Source organism: Euprymna scolopes, chromosome 31 (genome assembly GCF_053919585.1).
Source record: "Euprymna scolopes isolate OS-2025 chromosome 31, ASM5391958v1, whole genome shotgun sequence".
In the NCBI taxonomy this organism is placed as follows: domain Eukaryota; kingdom Metazoa; phylum Mollusca; class Cephalopoda; order Sepiida; family Sepiolidae; genus Euprymna; species Euprymna scolopes.
In genome coordinates, this window is record NC_136512.1 from 14,462,905 (window position 1) to 14,487,754 (window position 24,850).

Here is a 24,850-nt window from a genome sequence, read left to right on the forward strand (position 1 = left end):
ATCAGTGCTTCAAAAGCGGACATTCCATTCAAACAATTTGGTTTTGTAGAAATATCTCGATAATCTTTCATGTAGTTCCTTCCCATTTTAATTCCAAAAGTACTCGCTTAAAGTGTCGACAAACCGTTCAGCTTGTCCATTTGATTGTGGTTGGAAGAGTGGAGATCTGAGGTGCTGAATACTATTTTGTTTACAGAAGTAAAAAAAATTCTGCTGGAGTAAATGTGGTACCATTATCAGAATCTAAGATGGTGAAAATTTTTTTGTAATTTCTTTAGTTTCATTCGGGGTAATATGGTTCATCTGAAAGACTTTTGGCCACTTTAAGCATCAACCAATATCAGGTAATGTTCTCCATTACCTGATATTCATATGCAAAATCATGTAGTTGTGATCAAGGAATTTCTAGGGTAAATCATGAATGCAATATTGTTTTCCGAGGAGACTTTGCAACCAGATAACATTTGGCACAACTTTTTCTTGTCCATGTTTGGCTAAAACATATAGCCACATGCCAAGGTTTTCATCTGATTAATCTTCTGATGTCCATAATGTTCTAGAGTTTGAAGGGGCAATAATACATTCAGCAAAAAAGGAGAATTCCATTGATCTCCGATAAAGATCTTTACTAAAAAAAATGGTTGAAATTGCTAGTCAGTGCATGTTTTTGGCCTATGAAATGAAAATGTAGAACTTTCTGTAATAATGGATCATCTCTGAACTGACACTGTGGAAACAAGTTCAGAGACAACTTCAGGCTCCACAGATATAACAGCGGGGCGGTGTCTTCCCCTGCATTTTGATGAGAAGAGACGAGTCTGGATAATGCATATGCCTGGGCAATTTTGCTGCCTGGTCAATATTTTATGGAAAAGTCATAATCTAAAAGTATAGTTGTCCATCGTTGTAAGCGATTTATTATATAGCCTGAAAGATCTTTCTTGAAGCTAAAAATACTTGTTAGAGGCTTGTGGTCTGTGATCAGAGTCAAATGATAGCCCTATAACATTTTGTGAAATTTCTTCAGAGATAATTGCCAAAGCCTCTTTCTCGATTTGGCTTTATTTTTGTTCAGAGGATTTTGATGGTAAGGTCACCAGCTTTGAATGCTAGTTTTGCTTTCGATTCAACAGCCGGTTTCCTGTATTGCTATAGCCTTCTTACATTTCTCCATATTTATTTACCAGTAATGCTTCAAGCAAACAACTTTCACTTTTTATTAAAAAAAAATAAATAAATAAAAAAAGAAATCACGAAACTTTTGTTCAGTACTTTCCAGCATTTTACCCAAACTGATGGAAAATTCTGACGATAGCAGTCCTTACTCTGCATTATTACCATTTTTCTTTTATTTAACCCTTTATGGACTAGTTTAACTAATTCATTCAGTCGTAAATAAATGAATAAAACTATATTGAATTAAATATAGCCCACATTACCAATCTTTACACCTATGTCTCCAAATTCAGAATATTTGAATAATTTTCGTATTATTCGGATTTCTCAGAATATTCTTTACATCTTGAATGTTATTTTCACGTTTCGATTGATGTAACATCCGACCTTGTTCAGGTGTATCTTGCCAAACTTGGGAATGTGCACAATATTTTAAATGGAACCCTTTATTTGATCCAAAGGGGTAGCATGTTCTCGTTCCATCAGCTATGAATGAGTAAAAGTTCTAAGTAATTTGCAATTGTATTTTGGAGTGTTTCCTGCATTGAGTACCGAACCTTCAACCTTCAGGAGAGTGCTACTTTACAACTGAGTTTTACCAAATACATTTATCCACGACGCCACGGTATTTCTAGGATTTCAGTTAGAATTGGAAACTGTCAGAAGCATAACAGAAATTGGATTGAAAAGAAAATGAGGGGAGAAAAAATAAATAAAAACTAACAAATCATTGATAACAGTTCATTTATTTATTTCAGATAATGAATGATATTGTTTTTTAATGAGGAAAAAGAAAAAGAGTAAAATCTGTGTTTAAGGGAAGTGCACGTGAATTGTTGGAATATACAACTCATACAAGGGTCAGATATCCACTACCAAGGTCAAAAAAAAAAAAAAAAAAAAAAAAAAAAAAAAAGGCAATATCCCCGTCAATCTGCATTCTAAAAATCTACAAAGTTCTCTTCCAAATAAGCAAAGTTCCAGGAAAGATCTGTAAAAAATTTCCCAAAATAACATTTACAAAACTGCTTTTGTAAAAGTGTTAAAAAAAAAAATAAAAAATGGGTTATAACCTCAGAGTTTGATATTTGAATTTGAATTGAATTTGATAGTCAAAAAGCAAGTGTAAAAAAAAAAGTAAAAAAAAAAGTGAAATGTGATGAAAGATAAAAATTCAATAAGTGTAATGTCTTCCTTTTAAAATTCATCTCTTCTATCCCGTTCTTGCTACCCCTCACCCGCCACGGTCTTCCCCAATGCAGAGTTCTTTTTATAGTTTACAACGCTATAACAAAGTACATTAAAAGTTATTGCTTCTGAAACAATGCAGCTTTCAAAGGCTTGCTCTATCTACGTAGGGAGTAGCATTTTGTAATCAACATATACCACTCACTAAATATAATGCTGTAGTATTACTATTCTTCAGGAATGCTCATGACTTGACAATTTTACTGTTTAAAATTACTACATTACTACATTAAAAAACGGTTACAAACGCTGAATTCTGTTTCAGTTAATTCCCAAAGATTTTTTTTTTCTTTTTATTAAATTTTATTTGTTTATACTAGCTTTGTGTGTGGGTGTCTTATGTAGTTCTGTTTTTTTTTTTTTAGCTGGACATATAAACAATTTTCCTTTTTATAACAATTAAACACAGGAAGAAATAAAAAAAAAATGTGAGATTAACTTCGTTATTTTTCTGAATTTTTTAGATAAGGATTAGCTATTCGTATTATTTGGATTCATCGGACTACTGTTCTCATCTTCAGTGTCATTTTCACGTTTCAGTCGATGTAACTTCCAACCTTCTTCAGGTGCATCTTGTCGAACTCGAGAATTTAGACAGAATTTCAAATGGAACCCTTTATTTCCTTCACGGGGATAGCACGCTCTCATTTCATCAGCCATGACTGGATAAAGGTCTTAATTCGCAATTGTATTTTTCGGTCACCTACACTGAGAACTGAACCTTCAAAAGACTACCACTTTTACAATTGATTTTTCCAAGTACTCTAACCATTGCGCCACTGGTCCTTGCTGACTTCTTGTCAAGCTCAGGCAGGTTTCTGTTGAACTTGCAAGGACCTGTGGCTCAGTGGTTAGAGTACTTGGAAAAAATAAATTGTGAAAGTGATATTCTCCTGAAGGTTGAAGGTTCAATTCTCAGTGTGGGCGACCAGAAAAATACAATTGCAAATTACTTAGGACCTCTATCCAGTCATGGCTGATGGAACGAGAGCATTCTACCCTCGTGAAGTAAATAAAGGGTTCTGTTTAAAATTCCGTCCAATTTCCTGATAGACCTGAAGAAGGTTGGAGATTACATCGATCGAAACGTTGTGAAAATGACACTGAAGATGAGAACAGTAGTCCGATGAATACAAATAATACGAGATTAACCTTGATGACTGCATCCGATCATCCATGTATTCAGAAATAAAAATGCTTATACCAATCAAAATCCATCGTAGCGTCATTCTGAGAACCTAGTAATGCATTTTTATCTAGTAAGTAGATCCTTCTTTTGTCAGAATGAAGCATCTCATCCAACTCGGTCTTAAGAAGTGCACCTTCCTAGTGATTACCTCCATCTCCCAGAGAAGAGAGGGGTAAGTTTATTTGCAAATCGGCTGATGCATCCTCAAACAAATAATACTGAAGGGACTATTCTCGCTTATTTTTTGCACCCGACTAAAGTGATCGCCCAGGCAACACACACTTTGCCGCAGTCGGAAGCATAAAAAAATGATATTTCAAATCTGGGAGGTCATGGTCCGGTGAGTGTGAAGACCATTCAGGAACACACCTCTTACTGATGCGACGATCGCCAGAGTACTTTTCTTCATATCACTGAATGGCGATAAAATAAAGACTGTTGTGTATTCATTACTGAAACTTGGTGGCCAAGTCAGACATGAACTGAAGTTTGTATCAAATATAGTAGGATTGTAGAAAGGATTATGAATTGATTGGATGATTCAAATTATTTGGATTATTCGGACTAGTTCTCATCTTCAGTGTTTAATGAAAATAACGTTAAATAATACGGATTATCCTATCAAAGAGTATATTTTTAAAAAAGCAAAACTTAACACTATTAAGACGAGCAAGCCAATATATTAAATGAAGGATGAGGAATAAAAGTTATATATAACTATAATATATCAGAACAATAAGAAAAAATTTAAATAAAAAACTAAAAAAAAAAAAAAAACCCAAAAAACTCTTTAGACCATGGCATTTCGAAGCTAAATACTTCTCATCAGTAGAGGAGAAGGGCCAGTTTTTTTTTGTTTTTTTTATCCGGATTCTTTAAAGTTTTTGGATCCTATTTTCTTTACTTTCAAACTGCTTTATTGATATATGTATTTCCGTATCCATTATTTACTTTTTCTATCCGCTTTCCTTCTTTCTCATCGATCTTCCCTATTTTTTTCCTTTCTTTTATTATTTGCTCCGCTTTAAAAATCTACATTATTTCATATTGACCCATATTTTCTTTTTTTACTATTACATACATATATATATATACTACCTTTCCGACTCACTCATATATTGTGCCTACTTTTAATATTTTGTACCGTATTCTTTCATTCTCATTTCATATCTAAATGTTACAAAGACAGTTTTTGTAATAGTAAAATTTTGTTTTTTTTCTCCTCTTCTGATGAGAAGCATCTAGTTTCAAAATGTTATGGCCTAAGAAGGTTTCTGTTTTTTTTTTTCTTAATTTTCCCCCTTTTAATTTTCTTTGTTCTGATGATATAATAAAGTTATAAATAAAATATGCATCAAACAGACTTTTCTTTCTCCAACTTTAAAACATGGCAAGAAAGAAGAAAAAAAAAAAAGAAAGAAAACATACTGAGGATGGAGTTTAACTCTGAAATATATGTTAGAAATTTCAAGTAAAATATTTGTTTATTTTCCTAATATTACGTTGTGATTTGGCTTTCAAGCATACTTGATGCATATTTTATTTAAATTAAATCAATGTTTCTATATGGAACACACACCCTTGAAGTTATATCTAACTTTTATTTCTCATCTTTCATTTTATATATGAATTTTATTAATAATTCCATGGTTAGATTGGGACTTATGAGAGAATCCAAAAGATTAGATTAAAATCTAGCAAGGTAAAAATGAGGAGGAGAATGAATGGAAAATGTTTAAAAAAAAAAATGTTTTTCTTTTTTTATGAAATGAGTTCATTAATGAATTTAAAAAAAGTAAAACTTATAAGAAACATCTAAAAAGGAAGAAATTAAAAAAAAAAAAAAATCATGGAGAGGAAAAAAACTACAAATAGCGACTTTCTTTAAATTCTGTATAATATAAACCCATAAATTGCTGAAGAATAATTGTACAGCAGAGAAAGAGTTGTCTGCCCCTTGTAAATGTGTAAAGCGTTCCAAAAATCACACGTACACTTGCATGTATGCACACACACACACACACATTCATACGCACACATCTCCTTAACTCATACACCTTAACTCATCCCGAAGAACTTAACCGAACGATCCATGCTGGCTGAAGCAACAAACGTTGCATTATGGCCGAAACGTACTCCTGTAGCTGCGGCTGTGTGGTCATTAAACACTGCTAAATCTTGCCACTGTTTGCACAGGTAGATCCTGTTGGAAAGGAAAAAAAAAAAAGAAAAATACATTATAAAATTTTTTTTAAATAATGCTAGAGAGAAAGAGAGACAGTATTAAAAATTTCGAATTTTGCTATTATAGTTTAGTTGCACCAAGCTTTGTATTATTATTCACAAGCATGGTTATCTGGTATTGCCCGGATACATGAACAAAATAGAAACGTTTAAAAAGTGTATGATATATTTCAACACACCTTTCTATATATCTATATACCTATCTTTATTCCCGTATCCATCCATTTTACATCTCCCTTCTCTATATTTTCTTCTATTCTCTTTAGATTAGCATGGATAGCTGGAGTTTTCTCTGAGGAGAGGGGGGGGCAGCAAAATAAAAAAAAATTAAAAGTATTCAATTAAAAGATTTTGATCAAGTCAGTATTTAATTCGAAAATTTTAGGAAAAGCAAATAATGTTATAAAATATTTTATTGAACGATTAAAATCATTTTTTTTGCCTCAGCAAGAAGAGTTTGTTTTATTTTTGCTCTCTTTTCATTTTGGTATGAACACTGACGAATCAGCCCCTTGTGGAAAGAGAAAAGTATACATCTGAGATTATTGACTGTTGTTGTAAGTTTGAAACTGATGTGTTTGTGCGGTTGGCACAAATTTTAGTTTGTTTGTTTGTTTTGGCTTAACGGCATATCAACCCTTTTCAGGTTATTCAATGCCAAACTCAGGATTAAAAAAAAAAAAATTATGTATTCAAAGAACTTTATGACGTCGAGTATCAATCAATTCTGTATAGTTCAATAGTTTTGTTTGTTTTAATATCTAACGATCTTTTTTTTTTTTTTTTTTTTTTAAGTTTTATATATCCTCATATATTCATTCATAAGGTTTAGTTGGGTTGATTCAGAGAATGATTTATATTTTTGTAAAGATCCTTGTTACTCTTAAAAAGGATAATATTTCCTCTAGACAGTTGTTTTCGAAAAGTTTCTTCATGCTGTTGTGTTTGAGGTATTGTTTTCTATCTTTATCTAGAGCTCTACATTCCACAAAAAGATGTTTAATGGTGCAAGTTTTCTGGCAGAATGGACATTGTGGTTGTTGTTCTTGTTTTAGAATGAAGGAGTGTGTGAGTTTTGTATGGCCAATATGTATTCTAGTTATAACGACTTGTTCTTTTCTGGATTTGGGGGGAGTTTGTCTCCATTTTTCCAGTATGGGTTTGATTTAGTATAATTTGTTATTTGTGTTGTTATTCCATTGTCGTTGCCATTTTGCATGAATTAATTGATTAATTTTGGGTTTGAAGTCAGTATATGGTATGTTTATTGTATCTGGTTTTAAGTTTAGAGCTGATTTGGCCGCTGTCGGCTCTTTCATTTCCTCTTATCCCAATGTGACTTGGGATCCAACATACACATATTTCTTTGTGTTCGGATAGTGAATCAATTCTATTTGTTAGTTTGATGATTAGTGGGTTTTCAAGTTTTTTGTTATTCAGAGATGTCAAAACGGAAAGTGAATCTGAAAAAATTAGGAATTTCCTATGTTCATCTTTTTCTATAATGCTGAGTGCGAGGTCGATGGCACATATTTCGGCAGTAAAAATAGAGCTTTCTGTTGGAAGAGCTTTTTTAAGAGTTTTTTCATTCGACACTGCAGCACATGCCGCTCTATTATGGTCTTTAGAGCCATCGGTGAAAATAGGTAGATGGTCTGGATATTTTAGGAGAATATCATAGGCTTTTTCGTGGTAGATATTAGGGTGGGATTTCGCTTTTGGGAGTTCATTCAAGTTTAAGATTACTTTTGGTTTTTTAAGTATCCAAGGTGGGGTTTTAGGTAGTATATGTTCTTGGATATTTTCTACAGTCATTTCTGATTCCTGCAGTATTGCTTTCATTCTAAGACTAAAGGGCTTTATGGCCTTTCTTTTTGCTTCAAATGCCTCTTTATATCTCGGATTGAATGTAGCTTCATATGCTGGATTATTTCGTTGTGCTTTTAATTTAGTGTAATATTGTGCACCCAGTTTTTGACTTCTTATATTTATAGGGATTTCGTTGGCCTCTGCATGGAGGCTTTCAACTGGGGATGTTCTAAAAGCACCGAGAGCTAACCTCAGTCCTCCATGGCAGATTGGATCTAAAATCTTTAGGTAGGACTTTCAGGCTGATTGGTATATAAAACTACCATAGTCGAGTTTTGATCTTATCAAAGTCCTATATAATTTCATTAGTGTTTCTTGATCGGCTCCCCATTCTGTATGAGCTATTACCCGTAGTAGTTGCAGTCTTTTGTTGCAACTATTTCTTAGATTCTTCAGGTGGGGGATGAATGACAGTTTTTTGTCAAATATAAGGCCCAGGAATTTGTGTTCTTCTACGGTGGGGATTATTGTTCTTCCAAGCTTCAATGTAGGATCATTATGAAGTTTTCTCATGTGGCAGAAATGAACGCATTTGGTTTTTGATTGGGAAAATTTATATCCATTTTCCATTGCCCATTTGTCTAATTTATTTAAGCAGTGTTGGAGTTTGCGTTCGATGGTGCATATATACTTTGATCTGCAGAACACCAGTAGGTCATCTACATATAAAGATCCCTCAACACCAGGGTCCAAACATTTCACTATGCTGTTCATTTTAATATTGAACAGTGTCACAGATAAAATGCTACCTTGAGGTACTCCTTCCTCTTGATTTGTGGTGTCTGAGTAAGTAGTTCCAATGCGGACTCTAAACTTTCGGTCAGATAAAAATCCTTTTATAAATTGTGGGAGTCTGCCTTTTAGTTCAAATTCGTACAAGTCTCTCATAATTCCATATTTCCACGTAGTGTCGTAGGCCTTCTCCAGATCAAAAAATACTGCTGATAGGTGCTCATTTCTAATAAAGGCTTCCCTTATGGCTGTTTCCAATCTAACCAAGTGATCTGTTGTGCTTCTCTTATTACGGAATCCACATTGTAGGTTGGAGATAAGGTTGTTGGTTTCTAGGTACCAAACCAATCTATCATTTATCATTCTCTCCATTATTTTGCACAAGCAGCTAGTCAGTGAGATTGGTCTGTAGTTTTGTGGATTCGAATGGTCTTTTCCTGGTTTTGGTATTGCTATTAATGTGGTTTGCCTCCACGAGTCAGGAAATTCACCTTCTGTCCATAATTTGTTGTAAATTTTTAGTAGCAACTTCAATGATTCCAAAGGGAGTTCTCGCAGGAATTCGTAATGGATTTCATCAGGTCCTACGGCTGTGTTGTGGGATCTTTTAATAGAATCTTCTAATTCAGTTAATGTAAGTAGTTTATTATAATCTTCTAGGTTTTTTGAGTTTAAGTTTAGTTTGTATTGTTCGATATTTTGTTTAATTGTTATAAATTTAAAGTTATGGTTTTGGTTAGATGAGTTTTGAGAAAAAGTTTCGGCTAGTAGGTCTGCTATATTCTTTTCATCGGTTACTCTGTTGTTGTTTTTAAGCAGATGTTTAATTGGTGTTGATTGATGTTTACCTGAAATTTTTCTAATCATCTCCCATACTACTCTCGGTTCTGTAGAGGAATTTAGTTTATTGACATACTTTTCCCAACTCTCTTTTTTAGCTGCTTTTATTACCCTACGAGCTTTAGCTCTATTTAATTTGTATTCTATCAAATTTGAAGTTGTGGGTTGTTTCTGAAATTTCTTCAGTGCAATTTTTCGCAATTTGATGGATTCCCGACATTTATTGTCAAACCAGGGTCTGTTGTACCGATTAGATGCTGAAGTTTTAGGGATGCATTCATTTGCAATTTCCACTAGTGTTTCTGTAAAAAATTCTACAGTGTTGTTTGTCTCTGAATCATTCAACTTATGTCGACATTTTTCTTTGTATAATTGCCAGTTGGCCTTATTTAGCTTCCATCTGGGAAGTTTTTCGCTGTTGAATTCTGGAATTTCTATCACTAATGGAAAATGGTCACTGCAGCAAGTGTCATCATATACTTTCCAGGTTAAGTCCATATATAGTGATGGATCACACAAGCTAAGGTCAATGGCTGAATGGTTTCCACCAGTTGGGTTGATGTGTGTAGGTGTTCCATCGTTGAGGAAGCATATATCGTTTTCATTGATAAATTCTTCCAACGTTTTGCCCTTTTTATTGGTGTCTTTACATCCCCATAGTATGTTATGACTATTGAAATCTCCTAATAGGGCGAAAGGTTTGGGTAATTGATCAATCAATTCTTTAATCTGGTTTTTATCTATGTCATCGTTTGGAGGTATATATAGTGAACATACTGTCATTGGTTTATGTAGTGTGGCATTAATAGCAATTGCTTGGATATTGGTTGTTATGTTTATTTTGCTATGGGGTATATCGTTTCTGATTAGAATTGTTACTCCCCCGGAGGCCCTGCCCCCAAAGTTATGAGTGAAATTAAAAATTTCATATTGCTTAATATTAATTTTGTCTCCTGGTTTCAGAAAAGTTTCTTGAAGACACACCACTGCAGGGCGCTCCTGCGCTAGTAGCAGAAGCAGTTCATTCATGTTTGTTTTTAAACCACGACAGTTCCACTGGATTATTTTTTGTTTTTTGTTAGTCATTGGTATCAGATCTTCGGTCTTCTATGTCCATTTCTTCAAATCTGTTTTGTGTAGGGATTCTTGGTCTGGAACTTGAGCGTGATCTGTCTAGTTTTGTTTTAGTTTCTTTTTTGAGTGGAGGTTTATTTTTTTTCTCTTCATGGGCATATTTTGGTGTCTGTTTTTTCCCCTCTGTAAGTGGAGATGTTTCTATGGGTGTTGTATTTTGGGGCTTTATGGGTTTATTTGATTTAGTTTTAGCTTGAGAGGAACTTTTTTTTCATTGTTGAATTGTTTTATAATTTTTTTCATTGTTGAATTGTTTTATAATTTTTTTCATTGTTGAATTGTTTTATAATTTTTTTAAATTCTTCCATAAGTTCCTTCATTTCATTAAGTAGTTTAATAATGTCCTTGGATTTGATGTTGAGTGAATTTATTTTTGTTTGTTTATTTGGTTCGGTAGTTTGCTGTATGTTTTTTTTTGTTATTTCAGAATATTTTGCATTTTCTGATAGTTTGCGAGCTTCTTGGAAGGTAATATTTTTTGTATATTTTATTTTGTTGATTTCTTTTTCACTCTTCCATTTGTCGCATTCTTTTGAATTGGCGCTATGGCCTTTTTGACAATTGATGCATTTTGGCTCTTTTTTACAATCTGTATGAGGTTCATTATCTCCGCACCTTACACATATTGGAGGGCGGGTACACCGGTCTCGATGGTGTCCGTATCTCTGGCAATTGTAACACCTGAGTGGGTTTGGTATGTAGTGTTCAACGTTTACCATTTCATACCCTATTTTAATTTTGTTTGGGATTTGGTGAGTATTGAATGTTAAAATGTAAGTATTTGTTTTTATTATTTCGCCAAGTTTATTAATTTGGACTCTTTTAACGTCAGTGACGTTTTGTTTTTGTAGGTTAGTCTGAATTTCTTCCAAGGGGCACAGTGATAATTCAGTACTCCTGATTACGCCTTTGCTAATGTTCAGAGATTTGTGAGGGTAAATTTTAACATTTTGATTGTTAAAACGTTTCCATTTGGAAATTTCAATAGCATATTTTTGGTTTTCTACTTCGAGAAGTAATGTACCATTATTTTGTTTTTTAACCATTTTAGGTTTGATGCTAGATAGAATCTTTTCAATTTTGAATGGTGATATTTTGGTTATTGGTTCCCCTTCAGTTGCTTCTATAACTATGAAGCGGGGAACATTCTGGTTTTTTTGATGAAGCTCTGTTAGAGTGTCAGAACTACTGGCATCAGATACTTCGGTGTGGTTTCTTTTTTGTTTTGAGGCTTTCTGGATTCCATTAACATGTTTAGTTTGTTTCATTTTCCATGCTCCCCACCCACCTCGGAGTCCTATATGGGAAGTGTTGGGGGGATACCCATTCGCCCCAACCCAACAGGAATACAGGAAAAGTATACTCTTCTTGCTGGTGGATTCAAGCACCTGTGGTTCTTCAATTTCTTTCTGAAGGCCTCGTTTTCAGTAAGAATTTCAGTTTTTCAGTCGTGTTTAGTCCATTATTCAGCAAGTTGATTGGCCCTCCAGCCACCGCTTACTAAATCAGTTTATTGTATAGTGTGGGAAGTGCAAGCATATTTTCTTGTTATGTCTGTCTGATTTAGGGCTAGGCGTGACCAACCGATTGATTGGATCGGGCCTATCCAACCGCCCGTCTTAGCTTAAGTAAGGGCCAAAGAGGTGTGTTGCATCTCATGTCCTTAAAATATCCTGGACATGATCTACTCAACCACCAGGATTCCGTTCGTAAGCCTTACGGGATGCCACCCATAGTCAACAGGTGGCCCCATTGAGGGACTTATACCCTCTGCAGGGGGGCAGTCGGCATATTCTAATGCCCCACCGACAGAGTCAACCGGGAAGTAGGGAAGGAAAAAGAAAGGAGGGGAGGAGGGAAGGAGGGTTGTTGTTTTTGCTTTTGTTTTTCGTAGAACATAATAAGGTTTTACAAAAGAGAATAGAAAACAAAAACAAATCTATGTAGGTGCATTTCGTCTCAGGAAGCCATTAGACAGCCTGATCTGGTAGCACCAGGCACAAATTTTAAATAGAACGAACTTTGTCACATCTTTGAAAATATCATTTCATGGAGGTTAATATAAAAATTATAGAAAACAAAATAATGAAAGAAATGAATAAAATTCTTTTTTTTCTTTTTTTTTTTATTTTTGTGACAACACGTGGCCTTCCCTTCGACAAGCCGCCGACCCCATAGTTGTGTGCCGTGATTTACTACCTCCATCTCTTCATCATTCTCGTTGGCCATGTCACACTAGCGGCTGCCGACAGAACGCACGTGCTTCACAAGAATAAATATTAAAACAAACATGAAAAACACAAGTGCCAATGTTTCACATATTTTTGTCAGTTGGATGTTACGTTTGTCTGTCAGTCGCAATTCATCTATCTGTTTCGCAGTCAGCTCTAAAAACTGTCCATACGTGTCACTATCAGCTCCCATCCGTTGCAACCAGCAGCTCAATGTCAACTCTTCTTCTCTGTGTCGGTATCTGAAGTCGCCCCCACTCCTGGCCACCCGGAAGCTGCCCTTCTCTTGTAGTCTGTAGGCTTCTATTGTCATTGTCAAATCTGTAGGTTTCTATTGTCATTGTCAAATCTGTAGGCTTCTATTGTCATTGTCAAATCTGTAGGCTTCTATTGTCATTGTCAAATCTGTAGGCTTCTATTGTCATTGTCAAATCTGTAGGCTTCTATTGTCATTGTCAAATCTGTAGGCTTCTATTGTCATTGTCAAATCTGTAGGCTTCTATTATTGTCAAATCTGTAGGTTTCTATTGTCATTGTCAAATCTGTAGGTTTCTATTGTCATTGTCAAATCTAAAAATACCTACAGATTCATTGTTTGCTACTTCCTATTTCATTGTACACTTGTATAACACTTCTTATCTATTGTTCCCCCCTCAGAACTTAGTGACTCATATGTCACCTTCATAGTATCACACTTTGTTGATTTCAAATTAACTTTATGAAATAATTAAAGTTAAAATTTATGCCATTGTTTATTGCTCGCTAGGTAGGCTTGTCGTGATTACATCCTTAGCGAGTACACAATTCCAGGTTTGTATTACTATGCACATAGATTCGAAAAAGTTGTCAAAAAACAAATATATAACAAATAAATGTTATCAAAGGCAAGAGAAGTTACTTTTCTACCAAACTGGATAATTTTTATATATTATTATATATACCGATGATCACATCCCTTGTTTGAGATGAAGTAGGTTCATTCCACTGTCGGATGTCGCCATGGTTCGCTCAATTTGTTTTAGTTAATAGACTTTCTTGTGTGGTGTGTTTGCTCAATTGGCAGAGTATTCATCTCACATGCAAGAGGCTCGGGTTTCGAATCCCGAGTTCGGATATGTCTAACTGATGAGCCCAAATGAGGGTGAAACTCGAGTCTTGGACTTCCGGTTTGTTGGCTATCATGGTTGTGGATATATATATATATATATATATATATATACACACACACACACACACACACACACACACAAGCAAACAGTTAATAAAACATGTTAAAAAACACTTTGAAATGAGTTAAATGCGGGATCGAATTTGCTAATTCCTACCCTCTGATGAGAAGGAAAGTATTTCTTCGAAACTCCGTGGATTAAGGACTATCCACTTATCTAGTGTTTCCTTTTCAGATTAAATATGTTTTTAACTCATTTCAAAGTGTTTTTTAACATGTTTTATTAACCGTTTGCTCGTATTATAAGCTCTATCTCCTATTTGGTTTTATCGAGCTTTTACATCTGGCTGAGATAACTTTATAAATATTAATTCTGTAATATTTATAATATACTTTAATTTTACCATCTTGGATCATTTTGGTAAATTTAATTGTAATTTTTATTTTATATATATATATATATATATATATATATATATATATATATATACATATATATATATATATATATATATACACACACATACACACGCACATTCATTAGATATCATATTCCAAAAATCACATAAATTGATCAAGTAGTTTTATTTTTATTAAAAAAAAATAATTTTTAAGTAATTAATGGGAATTTGTAGGCATTGCAACATAAATCTTGCAAGTTTGAATTATTGAGTTATCTCCATTTGAATTTTAAAATTGTTTTCAAAATGGCAGACAAGACAGCCTCTCTCCTGATACTCATAAAATTTGATTTTCTTATTTAAAAATAAAACTACTTCATCAATTTACACGATTTTTGGAACATGATATTTTCATTTCGTCATGTACATACATCATACAGATTTGCCTTCATTTGTTTTTTTTTTAATATAGAGGGAATAGACAAGAGCCTTTTTCTTCTTGTTTCAGCTTTCAAATCATAAACTGCTTCGGCCATTTCTGGAACTAACACAGAGATTTGTTATCAAAGTACCAAAATCCGTTTGATAGCTATTCATCATTACAGGTACCAAAACCCCGAAAATGTCAAGGTAGCATATAGCGTGTCACCAAGGTCAATGTAATCCCGCGTTACTCACCTGACGTCTGTGCCAGCCACCGCGAGATAGGTACCGCTCTGATCGAAACAAAGGCTGCGTACTTCGTATTTGTCATCGAGTTGAATAGTCTTGAAATTTTTCAATTTACGCAAATCCCACAATTTCACAACGGCATCTTCGGCAGCAGTAGCTAAATAGTAACCTGAAGAAGAAAAAAAATATTATTATTATTGGTGAATTGTCATCGAAGTAGGAGAGATATAAGGTGCTTGTTATGACAAATCTTATATCAGTGCTTGTTAAGAGAGTCAACAGGTCGATTTTTTAAATATGTTGTTTCGAGCATTGTCATGTCGGAAATATTAATATATCCAAAAATTATGAAAATCCATAGATTAGAAAAACTGCTTATGTGTTTTTTAATTAAAAAAAAAAAAAAAAAGAAAAAAGTCTATTACTATAAGCTACAAACTGTTGAAAGCCATTAAAATGGTGAAAATGGGTGATAAGTATGTCTCCTGTATTCGCAATCTTCAAGGTGTTCACATATAGGGAAAATGCAATTTCCTTCAATTTTCTGTAAAAATTACTTTTAACTATAAATAATTTTCTACTTGATGAGTTTTCGTAATTTTTCACTATTTTCGACATAACAAGTAAGTACTGTTTTTGCTTAAAATAACATTAAAAAAATCAAAATAAAAATCGATTTGTTGACTTTATCTTAACAAGTACTGATATAAGATTTATTTTAATTTCATATAGTTAACCTTTTAAAATGAATTGCAAGAAATATGTGATAAAATTATGTGTGCTTTCCTGTTCAACAACAAACGCTGATTCCAGTGCGTTTTTTTCATGGCCGTCTTCTCTTCTGGCCATGCTGCCGTCTCTCACATTCGCGTTTTGTTGGGAGGGGTGCACACTGGTTCTCAAAGTATATAAAAAATATAAAACAAGCATAGTAAATAAATTTTAAATTCTGTCCAAATTCCCCGCGTTCAACAGAAACATTCCTGAATTCAACAAGGTACACCGAAGAAGGTCAGAGGTAACATCGACTGAAACGTTGTGAAAATGACACTCAAGTAGTCTGATTAATCCAAATATTATGAATAACCAATCCTCATCTAAAAAATTCAGAAATGTAGAGCACAAAAAACGCAAACTCCGACACAGTCTACAAATATCAGTTGCATTCTGCATGTGTGTGTGTGTGTGTGTGAGAGAGACACTATCACACACTAAGGTTTACATCTACGTTCAGTCGAGACTGTATTCGGCAGTTGATGTCAGTTCATCTCGATCTCCTAAAGCTCTCTCGATCTAGTTCAAACCACAACCTGCCTTCAACTGTGTTTAACTCAAAACAATCCTCAACTAAAATCTGTTGTTAACTGTTGCAAACCCAAGACTGCCATCAACTGCCACAATATTCACCGCTACATGCAAAATTGCCAGTAAACTAAATATATTGACCTCCATTGTTCACTCCTTTGTTCCTGTTTACTATCACACCTTGATTAACAATCCTATTTTAGCTCCATTTGTGTGCCTTGGTGAACAACCTCCTACATCTTTGTTCTGCCGATAAACTTTTTTTTTTTTTTTCTTAACATTTTTTTGGGGAGGGGGGATGTCAATAGTATCACAACAAAATACCTAGTCTTTCCTTTTGAAATGCTTCTTTTTCAGAATAATTTCAATTTTAATAAATCATGTTTAACCAAAATACTTTTTTAGTCTTTACTTTGAAATGTTTTTTTTTTTCAAAATGGTCTTATATAAATATATTTTAAAAGTTAAAACCAATTAAACTCGCATAAAAAAGAATTCTGAATCGTGATTTAAACTAATTCTAAAATATATTTAATCAATCCCTTGTTCCCATTACCGCCATGCCTTGATTAATAATCCTATTTTAGCTTTCTTTCATGCACCTTGGTGGACAACTTCTTATAACTTTGTTCTACTGATAAACCTAATTCTCTCTTGCAGCCATTACTCTCTACTGAATATTTGTAATATATAATATACATTGAAAATATTTCACATCTAAAATATTTTATTAGAGCAAAAAAAAAAAAAAATCCGAAGAAAATAATCAATTAACAGTAAATTTTCATTTTAAGGAAATCAGAAATCATTATGTAAACATTAATCGGAAGGTATTTTTTCTTCATATGCTTTCTGCTAAACAGAAAGTGGCAGTCAAAGTGACATACAAGTTTTTTTTTTTTTTTTTTTTAAATTTAAACTGATTGCATGTTTATTGGTGCACTTGCTGCAGATGAGAGACAGAAAAGAAATTGAAAATATCTCTGATTGTAAGTTTAACCACCCAGAACTGTTTTTTGTTTGAAGTAGAATAAGTGCATCTTTAAACAGATGTTCATGCTGAGAGCAATCTACTTGATGAAGTAATGTTCATACGAGATGCCTTCAGTAAGTTTCCAAATTTCCTTCATATCGGCACTTTTATTGATAGTACACACATAAAACTCTAGTCCTATTCGAAGTAATGTCCTTCATCTACAATACACTGGTTATACTACAATACACTAGTTATACTACAATACACTAGTTATACCGTTCCAATAATTTCTGGAGGGCCTCATGGAAGTCGTCTTATGCGAGCGTGTCAATGACCCTCGTCATAGCCTCGTTCATCTTCTCAATTGTCTCAAAGCAACACCCTCTAAGGTTTTCCTTGAGCTTAGAGAATAACCAAAAGTCACAGCGAGCAAGGTCTGGACTATAGAGAGGGTGAGGAACTGTCAATGTTCATCTGGGTCAAATACTCTGTGACAAGGATGGAGCATTCTTGGGACAAATTTTGTGCAAATCTTCCACATCTTCAGTTCCTTGTGAAAAATTGTGTGTACAGTTCCCACAAACTGTGCACTTATTTTCTTTATAGACACGACGGTTCTTATCCATGAAATTCTTTATTTGGCCAATCAACTCTGGTGTTGAGATTTCCTTACTCCTCCTACACCTCTCCTCATCCCTCACAGACTGGAGACATATAGCCTTTTACATTCCCTGACACACACCTATATTTGACCAACCAAGCGTTATTAAATATTGCTGTTTTCTCCATTGTGGATTGCTCTACAGCGTGTTTATTTTACTTTTGAACTTTGAAGTATACGGATAACATCAGCTAGTTTTGAGATAAAGGGGTATCAACACTAGAAATACTAATATTATGTGATTTCAGAAAGTATTTATCTTGATTTTTAATATTTAAAAATATTTTAAGAGTAATTTACTTAATATTAAAAAATAATATTTTAAAAGTATTTATTTCGATCTTAAATACAATCATATCCGGTACAAATAACCATACATGAATTGTCCACCAAGTTTCATTGATGAAGAACCAACAGTCTTTGTTTTATCATCGTTCAGTGATATGCGGGGGACACTTTGCTGATTGTTACATCAGTAGGTGTGATTTTGAATGGTCTTTATACTCCTCAGATTGTAACTTCATGGAATTTTATTATTCTGTCTACTGAAACAATCCTCAAACTATTCCGTAGGTGAAGAGGGCCATCACAATCCAAATGAAAGAAATACCAAGTGAGGATGCATCAGAGCGATCAATAATTATGCATGTCATATCATCGTATGCTCAAACAAAGACTGTTCGAGATTCATGACTGGAACATTGGTGGACAAGTCAGCCATAGACTGCCATAAAGACAGCAATGAATGCATGAATAAATAAAATGGGATTTCTGAAAAAAAAACCCAAAAAAATTCACAAAGATTACCATTTTCAGAGAAAGCGATGCTGGTTATTGGTCCCATATGTCCAGGAAAGTTGGCAACGTTTATTTGTTCTTTCAAATCCCAAATTTTGATCATGCAATCCTCAGTACCCGTGCCAAAGATGAGACCGTCAGGATGAAACTGAGCGCAAGTAAGGGCTGCAAGGACAAAAAAAAAAAAAAAAAAAAAAAAAAAATTATTTTTTGTTTTACATGCAATAAACAGATATAATTGTAAATATAAATATATATATATATAAATATATAAATAAATAGGATGTTCCAATAACTTGGACAGACGTTAGCAGTGAATAAAAATGGTGAGATTAGTGAAAATTTATTGGTTACTTTATTTCATAGTAGCATATGATTCATGACAATTGTTTTAAAAATAATATCGTCCAAATGTCCGCCAAGGGTTCGTTAGTACACCTCCCTTCAATTGTGCAAAATTTTAGATGACATCTCTACATAGTTGGTTACCGATCTCACCAATATTCCCGTTATTTCATCCTTCAGCTCTTGAATTGTTGTTGGTTTGTTGGCATAGACTTTACTCTTCAGATAACCTGAAAGAAAATAATCTAAAGGCATTAAGTCACACGATTGTGGTGGCCAATTGACTTTGCTGTTTGAAGAGATGATGCAACCTGAGAACTTTACATTCAGTAAAACCATTGTCATGTTGGCTGTGTAGCATGTGGCGGCGTCTTGTTGGAACCATAAATCTTCGACATCCATAGCATTCAGTTTAGCTGTAAAAAGTTGACTATCATGGCACAGTATCGCTCGCCTGTCACGGTAACAGGATTAACAGCATCATTTTTTAAGAAATACGGCCCAATGATTCTGTTAGCAAAAAAAAATGCACACCAAACGTGGATGCATTGGATTTTCAACAATTGCCCTTGAATTTTCAGCAGCCCAAATACGACATTTCTGCTTGTTAACAAATCCGCAATATAAAAATGGGCTTCGTCACTAAAGATGATTTTTTGCGAAAAATCATCATCGCCTTGTCTTTGCTCTTGCCACCAATTAACAAATGTACAGCATTATGCTTTAGCTCTTGTGTCACTCGAATTTTGTAACTGTGTACAGACAGATCTTTTGTTAAAATTCGATGTAACGTTATTATGGAGAGGTTCAATTCCTGCACACAATGATGGATGGAGGTGTCTGGATTCTTGACCACACTTTCGTGTACTGCAGAATTGTTTTTGTTTGAACGACCGATGCGAACATGCAGTGTTGTTCTCACATCTGCCACTGACCCAGTTTGTTGAAATTTACAAATAATTTTCGCAACTGAACTTTCGGTTGGTCGATTATGTTGACCAAAATAATCGTGTAGTGCACGAAATGCATCCTTGTTTAATTGCCCATTTTTGTAATAAGCGTCAACAACTTCAACATGCTTTATATTTAATATCTACGGTATTTCTGTTTATAATAAACTAGCAGTGGTATCCGGCGTTGCCCGGGTCTTTGTAGGTATAAAAGAAAAGAAAAAGTGTTAGTAGGGAGGGAGGCTCAAACCTGTAACGAACCTGAAGGCGGAAAAGAAAGTGAAAGAAACGTGAACTTTTACCGCTATGATACGAGACCATAGAAAGTGAAAAGCGTTCAAATTTAGCGATGTCAATCAAGAAGTTGACTTGCTAAGTGAATGCAGAAACGAATGTTGGCTGAAGGCCAGTTAAGTTTTCCGCTGTTTCATTTATTTGTTTCTCCAGGATGTTGGGGAAAACCAGCTCTCCACAAAAACGGAGTGTCCAAATGAATAGCAATTGTCTGATATGAGGGTTTTTCCCCACATTGATCAAAGCTAATTGCTTTCTGGCACAAAAGGCCGGGAAGCTGCCTTCGCTTTCGATTAGTTTTGCTTTTATACGAAAAACATGGACAAACATGCGAGAGGAAGGAATATAGTGTGAATTTTATAAAAGTTGATCAAAATAAATGTAGATACAACGTCCCTTCGCAAATCGTAGATATTATAATCCAGGGACTATATAAAAAGTTCTAAAACATAGTACCCCCCCCCCCGAGAACCCCGACCAAAAGAGCTTTTACTGGACATACAAAAACGCGCAGGGCCGTTTTGCAATTTATATATATAGAAAAGAATTCTGCATTAATTAAAACTTAATATTTATATTTATTTTAGTACAGGGCAAGACTGGGCAGCCTGCTAGTAAATAGAATAAAAAAAAAAAAAAAAAAAAAAAAAAAAGAATCATTTTTCTTTTTAATACAAAGTTTGAATGTTGATCTGTTGTTATTTAATGCCGAATCCATTATTTTGGAAATAATATTCATGTCCATCCAGTTATTTTGTAGAAGCTTTTTATTCTTCAAGCTCTTTGTATCTTCAATCGCTAGTTTGTAGTGTTTAGTTTGGTTGTTTTATAGTGGATTTTATTGTTTTTGTTCCCTTCCCTGCAGAACATGAATGAATTTTGCAATGGGAAAGGGAAAAGGATCACACTATTAATGTTGGGAACATTTTAAGTTAGGAAACTAGTTAGGAAGTGAGGGGGGTAGAAAGAAAAAGGGGGGGGGTTGTTTTTGTTTTTGTAGAACATAATTTTTTCAAAAAGAAGTAAAAAAACAAAAAGCATCAATGTTAGGTGCATTTTGTCTCAGCAAGCCAATATCTTCAGACAGCCTGATCTGGTAGCACCAGTTGAATTTTAGACGAGAACCAATTAATGTTAAGCGAAAAACATATACAAAGACACATTTTGTTTGATAGGTTTATTAATACAAGGGACGTTCCAAAAGCAATATATTTTATTTTTTTTTTATTCTGTCTAAAAGGACTGGAAGGGGGTTGCATAAGATGACTGAACTTATGCATTCATGACCTGAAAATTTAACCTCTTTGTTGCAAATATTGACGGTGTAAGACTTTTAAGAAAGCAACCTTGTGTTATGGACGTGCATCAGAAGCAGAGATGAGTCATTGAATTCCTGGCAAAAGTGCACTGAGAATGATAATAACTATGCAGAAAAAAGAAAAATTCTGGAGAACAAAAGATCAATCATTTAATTTTTACCATTCCAGTCTGCATAGCTCTTCAATTTAAGAAACTTTACTTTTGGAACGACTCCCGGACAAAGATTTAAATTTAGCAACAATTATCTCCAATTTATATACACAACATAACTAAGGAACAAAATGATATCAAATCTAATTGAAGTCATTTTTGCTGATCTATTAAATCTGGTTCCTACCAGATTACCCCAATATATCTGATTTGGAGTGAATAAAATAATTAAAAAATTGATTAAATAAATAAAATAAATACAAAAAGATATTTACCGTGAGGAGCAGAAGTATCTGTGACTTTAGTAAGGACTTTGCCAGAGCGAATATCAGAAAATGCCCAGTGCTACAAACAAGATAAAATATATGAAAGCAATAAAATTAAAATCCGAGATCACACACACACACAGACATGACAGAAAAGAATAGACACCCATAGAAACAGTTTATTTCAATATAAACAAAATCAAAAATAAAATGAGCACAAATTTAATACTTGATTGACGTTCTCTTTGCTGTTTTTAATGCTAGCACCCTTTTAGACATAGCATTGATCAGTTTACAAATATCATATTGAAGAATTTCTTGCCATTACTCCCAATTGTACCCCGTACCATAACTGAGAAATCCCTGTTGGCTGCAATCTTGTTAAGTCAAACTCTTGCTGAGAGAGTCTCCATATTCATACCTTTCCACTGTTGGGAAATCATGCAAATCGTGACTCAAAGAAAATGACATTAGTCCAAAATATCATAGGTTTCTCCATCTCACGAGCCCAATCTTTTTTGCGCTTGATATTGGCAGGATGAAGTATGTATGAAAACCAAAGAGGGGAGCTATAACATGAGATATTTTGCACATTAACGGGATCATCCATCATCCATAGCCTATTTTTGGTACTTTTTTTACAGCCAGAAAATGTTTTAATCATATTCATTTTTTTTCCCATATTTTGCACATGAATTACAAAATATCTGATATTCCCCCAAACCTCTGGCCTTGATGGAGGGGAGACTAAAACTTGCTGCTATGGTTTCAAATGATCTGAAATAACAGCAAACGGAGACTTGATTTCAAATATTTCTCATATGTTATATCTCCCTGCTTTGATTTTTATATATAAAGTAAATTTCACAGTGTATAAGGATTATTTAATGCTGGAGATATTCATAAATGTACATTATTTCCAAAAGAGAGAAGATATAACACACGAGAAATATTTGAAAATCAAGTCTCACCTTGATGTTATTTCAGATCATTTGAAAGCATAGTAACAAGTTTTAGTTTCTCTATCAAGGCCAGAGGTTTTGGGGATAAAAAGTCGGTCAATTTAGCTCTTATGCACAGATCATCATATAATGATTAGATCACTCTGACAGCCGTTAAAAAATATTTAAAGAATAAATGTTTAAATTTCAACAATATTTCTTGCAGTTAATGGTAGCCGAATGGATTAGGTCCTTACTAATGAAGCCAAAGATGGCTTCTGTTTCCGGGTTTGAGTCTATCGACTGGTGTTAATCGTGACACCCTGCACTGATGATTCTCGAAAGGATAAAACACTAGTGTCTGTAGGTATTAAATAATTATAGTATATATATATATATATATATATATATATATGTATGTGGGTGTGTGTATGTGGATATATTTATACTTGTAGACAAATTGAATATTGAAATGCACATATCTTTGGTTCTATGGGACAAAACTACATGAAAATTTGCAGGTTTTTTGAAGATTATAATACTATTCTATGGTTAAAATTTGCCAAGAGTCCCATCCGCAGAAGGAAAGTTTTTTTTCTATTTTTTTTTTTTTTTTTTTTTTAGAAGAAGAGGGTGTCATTTTCATTTATGGTGACCGCTACTACACCCCTCCCCCCAATTAAATTATAAATGAAAGCAAAAATAGACCTAGTATAGAATTTAGCATGTAATACATTAATTTTATTTCATGAAAATATTAGAAAAATATGCGAATGTGAGACTAAGGTCAGGAGAACATCAGAAAGTTGTAATAAGAAAGTGAAAAGTCAGAGATAGCCGACCACATATGGAGGGAAAAGGAAAAACCTTATGGGATGAAGTAAATATTACAAAGAGAAAAAAGTGGGGAGGAAGAGATTTCAGTAAACGTTGAATGACAATCGCTTCCTAATTAGTAGTAGTACAAAATTAAATAACGGAACCAATAATAACAAGCAGACATTACAATATTAGTAACAGTTATATATATATATAAGTAGAAAATGTCAAGATATTGTAGAATTGAATTTTCAAAACAAGAAATACAAAATAAAGATAAAAGGTTTCTTATTCCATGGAATTTCAAAGATACACTATTCTCAGAGGGGGAAAAAAATATTATCAATAGATAAGTATAGATAAATATCTATTTTTGCTGGCGAGCTCAATTTTTGAAAACAGTCGAGAGAAAAAAGTTTTTTGAAAGAAAATTTCAGTAAAATATCCTTTATGATCTTTTTAAAAAAATATCCGGGGTTGGAGAAGTGATGAACAGCTCATGTAGACAAATCTTGTATTGAAGAGCGGGAGTAAAATCCAATCTATGGAATTAAATGTTCTTGCGTAGAGAGGCATATGAGGTTTTATTTTTATAATGTAGAGTTCAAATGGAAAAGAGATAAAAAATAAATGACTAGATATGAAGTAGGACAATATTGGCATTATTATACATATATATATATATATATATATATAGAGAGAGAGAGAGAAAGAGAGAGAAACTCCTTGCAACATGCGTGTGGTCAGGCATTGTACACATTTTGAGGTTCATGTATTATATAAGTTTTAATATTGCTACATTAATAAACTGGACAAATTGGAAAGCGACATACCGTGTCTGTGGAACTGCTGAGGAGGTAATCACCCGTGGCGTGGAGACTGAGACCAGTGACTGGAGCCTCATGAGCACGGATCACTTGAGTACATTGAGCCGTCTGAATACCCCAGACACGGATGCTACTGTCAGGAGAAGCAGTGAACACAAGTTCCTAACACAAACAAATAAAAGTGATATAAAATTTAGCAAATAATAATCTGAAACAAAAAGATATAAAATTTAGCAAAAAATTAAGCAAATAAACATCTTTAAAATATGGAAAACAAAAATAAAGGGTACAAAA

At 33.8% G+C, this 24,850-nt stretch overlaps 1 protein-coding gene across 1 annotated transcript in view; it reads right to left on the bottom strand.

Moving 5' to 3' along the window:
* Positions 1 to 1,910: 1,910 nt before the first annotated feature.
* LOC145255638 (pre-mRNA-processing factor 19-like) overlaps positions 1,911 to 24,850 on the bottom strand; it is a 54,516-nt gene continuing 31,576 nt past the window's right edge. Inside the window, exons 12-16 of the mRNA XM_080114169.1 lie at positions 24,563 to 24,718; positions 21,979 to 22,048; positions 18,654 to 18,809; positions 14,911 to 15,073; positions 1,911 to 5,816 (exon numbers count right to left, since the gene is read on the bottom strand). Of these exons, the coding sequence (XP_079970295.1) occupies positions 5,672 to 5,816; positions 14,911 to 15,073; positions 18,654 to 18,809; positions 21,979 to 22,048; positions 24,563 to 24,718 (690 nt within the window). The 3' untranslated portion in view covers positions 1,911 to 5,671. The remainder of the gene's footprint in view (positions 5,817 to 14,910; positions 15,074 to 18,653; positions 18,810 to 21,978; positions 22,049 to 24,562; positions 24,719 to 24,850) is intronic.